Below are 7,205 nucleotides of genomic sequence, written 5' to 3' on the forward strand. Positions count from 1 at the left end.
GCGCAGGATCGGTGCGTGCTGCGCCCCCCGAGGGTGCCGCCAAGCGCCCGCCAGGCCTCTTCCGCGCGCTGCTGCAGAGCGTGCGCCGGCCCCGGTGCTGCTCACGAGCCGGCCCCTCGGCCGAGTGATCAGCTCCCCTTTTGTACGCCCCGGTTTCCACCCTTCTCGGGCTCCCTTCTTGACCCCAGATCCCTGGAAGGGATCCCTTGGACACGCCACAGGCCTCCAAGGTATGGGCAGCCTCTAGGGACTTAGCCTCTTTTTCCCAGCTCCCTCCTCTCCCACACAAATGAACCCTCTCTACCCAGCTCCCTCCTGGCCATGAGTCCAGGAGCCCAGCCCTGACTCCCTACTGTCCCCTCACAGCTCTCAGCTCCACTCCCTCCCAGTCACACTGGGCGACCTCAGGGGCCTGCTCAGTCCCACAGCCCTGAGCGCGGAGAGCTGGTGGGCTGCCAGTGTCAGCCAGGTCCCCAGAATGAGAGAGACAGTGCGTAAGCTCCAAGTGTGCAAGGATTGGTGTGTGAGGCCCCAGAGTGCGCAAGGCTCTGAATGTGAGGCCCTGGGCATGTGCGAAATTGTGTCCTCCCCACGGGCTTTCCCCATGGCCCAGGCATCTCTTGCATGCTGGTAGTCACCCCCAATTCCTGTCTCCCCCTCCACCTGGCCCAACTCCCAGCCCTATGTCCACCCTCGCAGAACACTCCTTACAATCCCCAGACGGGGGAGGCAGCTGCAGGAGTGCCCTGGCACTGCAGCTGAAAGGAGAGTCACAGAAGGGTCGGAGGGTCTGGGACAGGTCTGGGTTACAGGTCTTGGGCCACAGGCAGACTGAGTGGCAGCTGGTCTTGGGTATTGGGGCAGAACGGAGAGCTCATTCTACAACCACGGTTGTCCTTTAAAGGCCTCCCTCTCCAGCCTCTTGTACCCCCTGTGCTGTGAGCCCCACAAGTCTCTGAAGACCACTCAGAACACCTAGTCCGCCCCCCTTCTCCAGCCTTGGTTTTTGGCTACAAACTGTCACAGTATACATTGGTAATAAAATGTTCCCCCAACTCTCATCAGTTGTGATTGGCTGCAAGCAGAAGGGAGCAGAGCAACACGATAGTAGTATATTATTATATTATTATATGCAGGGACGGTAGGTATAGTTTGGGGGAAACAGAATCTCTTCCGAGGTAGACCAGAAGAGTGGGGCCCATGCAGGGCTCTGTGGCAGGGCCCCGTCACAGGTCGGTGGTGTCCAGGCCAGCATTGGTGAAGGACAACGCCTGCTGCTGTCCACCTGCGCCTGCCGTCCTTCCTGACAGCACCACGCTCAGGGGCTCTGCGTCCGGCTCCATCGGACTCTGTGGGGGCTCCTTCTGTAGGGGGAGAGAGGAGAGGTGTGAAGGGCAGAGACAAGATGGGGTGATGTCTCCAGGCCCTGAGAAAGTGGGTAGGCCTTCTAGCCCACCCAGACAGATGGCTCCTTGGCCGGAGTCCCACCCTGCTCCTCTTGAGGCCTCAGTTCTCTGGCTGTGTCCCAGAGGTGGCCATGCCACTGGAGGTACGGATGGACCCAAGTGAAGGGTGGGACCTCACTTGATGGGGGAACTCCTCTGGCCTTTGCCCCATCCACAGACACAGCAGCACTTTGGTGTTCTGCCCAGTCCTGAATAATGCCAGGCCCTGGATCCTGTGCCAAGGAGCCAGTCCAGCAAAGTTCCTGCCACCTGCACCCCACAGCAAGCACCGTGCTGGCAGGCTGCGTCAGTGGCGCAGTCTATCCATTACCTGAAGTACCCACAGGAATCCCGTGAGGGAGGAATTGTGCCCCACGTTACAGATGTGGAAACTGAAGCTGAGAGGGTGCTCATGGCCAGGGAGGGGCAGCGCAGGGTTTGGGTCACTGGCCTTGCTGGCTCTAAAGTTTGTCCACAGCACAACACGGCCTCTGGTGCAATCTGGCATCTTCTGCAGCCAGGGTCTCACTCTGTTCATTGTGGTGCACACTCACACATCTCCCTGCCTCCCGCCCCTTGTGACATGCTGCACACACACAGCCAAACAGACACACTCAGAACTGAACCCTTCAGTAGCCCAGGCAGCCCCCAGGCTCCGCTACTGCACAGCAGAGCACCACAGGGCAGAGCCCCAGCACCGTCCCTGGGGGACCACCAGGGCTTTTCAGGCTGAGCTGTTCCTGGTAAACAGTGGAGCATCTGAGCGGCCCCAGGTCAGGCTAAACATTCTCCTGGTGCTCCCTAGAGCCCTCGCCACTACCCCCCTCAGGAGCTGTTGGCACGGTGCAGCCCAGGGAAATGCTACTCGCCTTGGAGACGGCCTGGGTTCTAATCTGTACTTGACTTGCAAGTGTTCTAACCTTGGGCAAGTCAGCACCCCTCCCTGGCCTTGGTTGTTTGAAACGGTAGGATTGGATGATCCCTCGGGTTTCTTATACCTCCCCCACCAACGCAGAGGTCTTGAGTGAGTCAGGGCACGAGGCATCTGAGGAAAAAGGCCCCCCACTGTGTTCCCCACTCAGCCAAGGGAGAAGAGGGGCAGCCAGTTCCTGAGAAGCCCCAGGGCCTCCACGCTGCCTCCTGCTCATTAAATACAATGCCCCCCTGCCATCCCAGGACAGTCGTGGCTCTCGGTGGCCTGGCCCCCTCCCTCTCCAGACTCTTCAGAGCTCTCTGCCTTTCCCAGCCCACAGGTCCAGCCCCGCTGCTGGGGCCCCTGACTGCATTGCCCTCTGGGGAGCAGCTTTGGCCTCCGCCTGTCTGCCCACCAGCTCTGGCTGGCAAGACTATTTCCTTCTGCCTCAGTTACCCTAAACATGTCCGTGGGAGTTTTCCAACCCATCTTCAACCAGAGATGAGCTGTTTACCCAGAGACCTCCACCACTGCCTGGCAGCCCGGATTGCCATCTATGACTCCCATCCTGGGATCCTGTTTGGAGGCCTCCATGTTACAGCCAGACCTCTGTGCAACAGTCTGGTATTTTAATGCCCATGAGAGGCTTTGGTTGGCCAAGTCCTTCCATGGAAGGCATTCTCAAGGGAAAGTAAGCACTGAAGAAATGGTGGGGAGCCCCAGAGAGCAGGACCTAGTTAGGGTAGGACCCAGAGGGCCATGGATACCTAACCGCTCCCCGACACACAGAACCTCAGACTATTAACGTTCAGTGGGCCTTAGCGCTTCTTCTCCAGTGGTGGTTTTCAAAGTGGGAAGGAGAGATGGTAGTTCCTTCTGGTTCTGGCGCCCACCCCTGCAGGGAGAGGACCCATCATCCACGCCTCTCCTGCTTCTCAATCCTGCCTGCACACGAGGACCCCAGGGCTTTCACAGCACATTCATGCCAGGCCCACCTCAGCCCTTGGGTCAGAGTCCCTGGGCTGGGAGCCAGTATTGCTAAAGAGGTCCCCAGGTGATTCTAAGCAGCAGCCAGGCCGTGCAAACTCTTGAGCCAATAGAACCAGCTGACTTATTGAACAAATGGTGGTACTGTTGCTTATTTGAGCCTACCTTCTCTCCTTTGCTAGGTTATATTCCCCTCCACATCTCTTCCCCCCACCCTGCCAGCTTTTCTATATGGGATATAAAGGCAGGGAAGCAGATAATTTAGCACTTACTTTGTGCCAGGTGGTTTTTATACCCACTCTTATTTCATCCTCACAACAGCCCTACATGGTTGGTGTTTTGATCCCCATTTGCAGTGAGAAAACAAACCAGAGGGAGAAGTCACCCCCCAGGATCACAGTGTATAGTAGAGGAGCAAGGCTTGGACCCCATTCCAAAGCCATAAGGTGTCTCAGGGTCTGGAGCAGAAATGCTAGGTCAGAAGCAGACCCTTCTGCTCTGTTCTGACCCCACTTCTTCAGAGAAGGACCCCAGGTCAGAATCCCCAGGCAACAACTAATCCCCCATCTTGCCTTGATTTCCTTTTTGTTCTTTTCCAGGTCCACAGAGTTGTCATCCAGGGAGTTGAGGCTATGAGGGAGATGATGGAATTCAGACAGTTTGGCAGGCCCAGTCCTCCCTGTCTGTGGTCAAGAACCACCATTGCCTCTACCTTCTTCTCTATTACACCATCATCATCACCACCACCATTATAGCCACCATCACCATCACACCATCACCACACCATCATCACCACCATCACTCCCACCATCTCCACCACTATCACCACCACCATCATCACCATCACCATCACACCATCACCATCACACCATCACCAGCACCATCATCACCATCACTACCACCACCACCATCACAGCCATCATCACCATCACACCAGCACCAGCACCATCATCACCACCATCACTCCCACCATCTCCACCACTATCACCACCACTATCATTACTACAGCCACCACTAACTCCACCATCACCACACCATCTATCACCACCACCATATCATCGCTACTATCTCCACCACTATCACCACCACTATCATTACTACAGCCACCACTAACTCCACCATCACCACACCATCATCACCACCATCACTCCCACCATCTCCACCACTATCACCACCACTATCATCACTACAGCCACCACTAACACCACCATCACCACACCATCTATCACCACCACCATATCATCGCTACTATCTCCACCATTATCACCACCAGCTCCATCACCAACTCCACCACCACCCATCGTCACCACCATCACCACCACCACCTGCACCATCACTACCACCACCAACCAGCATGGTTATTAGTGACACCGCTCACCTGAGATGGTCCAGGTCGCTGGAGGAGGATTGGGACTCAAAGCCCAGGTCCTTGGTGGGGAGGTTCAGCACAGGATTGGCCCTGGAGAAAAGGTCTAGTCAAGGCCGTGTGCCTCAGCCGCCCCATGGGGCCTCTTACTCGCCCTTTGAGTCCCACTCACCGCTCAGCAGTGTACATGTTGGTCCCAGGGATGGCAGAGGTTGAGGGCATCACCCCTGCTGCTGTTTTCCGGGCCTCCTTGGCAGCCTTTATAGCCCGAAGCTTCCGGCGGTAGCTGTGGGGAACCAGGAAAGGGATCACTACTTTCCCTGCACACCTACTATGTGTCCTGGGAGTGTGACTTCAGAACAACCCTGACAAGTAAGAGGATTCCCTCCATTTTGCAGTGTACAAGTAACTGTCAAAGAAGGAAAAAGATTTGCCAAAGGCCACACAGTTGACTAATGCCAAGGCCTACTCAAACCCAGATGTGACTGCTGACTGCAAATGATTGGAAAAGGAAAAAGAAACAGCATTTATTAAGTGCATTTTAGGTGCCAGACATCTTGCTGGGTGTGAGATGCACATTGTTTCCTTGAGGACTTTGAGGAATCTAGTCTCATGCCCATTATGCAGATGAGGAAACTGAGGCTTGAGGAGGGGAGATGACTCAAGATGTCACAACAGGTCAATGGGGATTGAATACAGGTATACCTGACACCTAAACCCAAGCTCTATTTACCCCCTCTCCTTTATGGCTGGTGGGGGGCGGAGCGGGGGAGGGCGCAGGCAGAGGTGAGGTTGGAGACACAGGATGATGAGAATGTTACCTCTTTCGGGTACACAGGAGGGCCATGGTCATGATCACGATGATCAGCAGCAAAGCCACTCCCAATCCTATGATGACGCTACTGAGCACCTTCGGCAAATCTGACTTCTGGTTAGCCTGGGAGCCCTGGAGAAAGAGTATGAGGGAGGCTCTGGGGTCCACAGACATACCCCACCCCACTCCCCCACTGCTTTCTTCCTGCGGTCACTCACCAGCACCACCAGCCCCAGCTGCACCAGCTCTGCCTCTGCATCCCGGTCTTCCCGGATAATCCTGTCCACAGAGCCCCGCTCAGGCCCAAGGGACATTGGCATCCCCCAGGCTTCCTGGTCACCCTCCTGCCCCAGCCCCATGGGCAGTCCCACTCACACTCTCAGCTCATCAATTGTCAGGGCCGACCCATTTGAGAAGACAAAGTAGGCATCGAGGTAGGAACGGCCTCGGTCCCTGGAATGGGCAGGGGTGAAGCGTTAACAGGAGCCTAGAACCACCCAGCAGCCCCTCCTGCTGCTCCTCTTCCTCACCAACCACTGGGCCTGTGGGCACTCACCGAGCTGTGGACTCTATGTCCTCAATGTCCACAATGTAGACAGTAGTCCTGGTCACCTGGGCCAGAGCCCTGCAAAGGGGCAGGTGTCACAGAGGCCTGGGCCTTAAACCAGGCCAGTGGCCAGGGCACTGCCAGTGAAATTAGGAACTGTGTAAATTAGGAAGGGGCACTTCCACCGGACAGCTCCATTGGCTAAGAAGGTAGCACCTCTGTGCAAATAGAGGAGGAAGCTCTTACCCTGGGGTTGTGTTAACAGCTTAGCGAGCAGAGTGCACAGCCTTAGCAACTGTACACAGTAGCCCTATTGAGATTGTTCCCTGCCCAGCCAACCATAGGCGTCTGGGGACGTGCAGAAAGGAGGTGCAGGTACAGGGTCAAAGACTGGGATAAGATATGAGTCTGAGACAGGGCTGAGAGACATTCCATGCTGGCCTTATCAGGGACCGGGCTCACACCTGCTCCCAGGCTCCCCAGACCTACGTTTTAATCTTGTCCGTGTTGGCGCCCACCTCCTCCTTGCTCGTGGAGAACTGCAGCCTCACACGGTAACTCTGATCCACAGTGAAGAGCTATGGAGGGGGCATGGGAGAAAATGAGGCACAAGGGACCCAGGGGCTGGCAGAGGACACCAGGGCTGGAGGCAAGGCCCAAAGCTCACGTTCAGGGTGATGTTGGCTTCCAGGGCAGGACCCACTGAAGGTCTGTCCTGGGCCTGGACGGTCACTTGGTAGGTGCCTTGGCGAGTGGCATCAAGGCTAGTCTTAAGCCTATGGAAGGTAAGAGGGAACAACTCAGCCTTAGGGCTCAAGCTGGAGTCCTCTGGAACCCACTGTGCCCGTCCAAGGATGAGGAACTCACTGCCTTGAGGTCCCCTTTGGGCTTCCCCCACCCCCATCCAGGGGCTGCCCGTAGTTACTCAATGTGGCCAATGAACACATCAGCCTCTGGAGAGGTGGAGACGCGGAAGAAGTCCTGGAAGGGGAGCACGGCCCCATCCTTCGTGATGAAATCCGCTTGGAGGATGGAGAAGACGATGGCCCCGTTGCTCCCTGAGTCATTGTCTCTGGCCTGGGCAAGAGTGGACAACATCTGTGGGCCAGGCCAGGGAGCCCTCACCCCCAGCA

General features: G+C 56.4%; 1 protein-coding gene across 1 annotated transcript in view; it reads right to left on the reverse strand.

The window, feature by feature from the left end:
- Nucleotides 1–1,092: 1,092 nt before the first annotated feature.
- CDHR2 (cadherin related family member 2) overlaps nucleotides 1,093–7,205 on the reverse strand; it is a 60,743-nt gene continuing 54,630 nt past the window's right edge. Inside the window, exons 24-34 of the mRNA XM_006763714.2 lie at nucleotides 6,998–7,149; nucleotides 6,740–6,848; nucleotides 6,562–6,650; nucleotides 6,082–6,150; nucleotides 5,901–5,978; nucleotides 5,744–5,804; nucleotides 5,533–5,657; nucleotides 4,884–4,997; nucleotides 4,724–4,804; nucleotides 3,918–3,975; nucleotides 1,093–1,364 (exon numbers count right to left, since the gene is read on the reverse strand). Coding sequence (XP_006763777.1) covers nucleotides 1,227–1,364; nucleotides 3,918–3,975; nucleotides 4,724–4,804; nucleotides 4,884–4,997; nucleotides 5,533–5,657; nucleotides 5,744–5,804; nucleotides 5,901–5,978; nucleotides 6,082–6,150; nucleotides 6,562–6,650; nucleotides 6,740–6,848; nucleotides 6,998–7,149 — 1,074 coding nt within the window. The 3' untranslated portion in view covers nucleotides 1,093–1,226. The remainder of the gene's footprint in view (nucleotides 1,365–3,917; nucleotides 3,976–4,723; nucleotides 4,805–4,883; nucleotides 4,998–5,532; nucleotides 5,658–5,743; nucleotides 5,805–5,900; nucleotides 5,979–6,081; nucleotides 6,151–6,561; nucleotides 6,651–6,739; nucleotides 6,849–6,997; nucleotides 7,150–7,205) is intronic.

This window comes from Myotis davidii, unplaced genomic scaffold, assembly GCF_000327345.1.
Source record: "Myotis davidii unplaced genomic scaffold, ASM32734v1 scaffold319, whole genome shotgun sequence".
NCBI lineage: Eukaryota > Metazoa > Chordata > Mammalia > Chiroptera > Vespertilionidae > Myotis > Myotis davidii.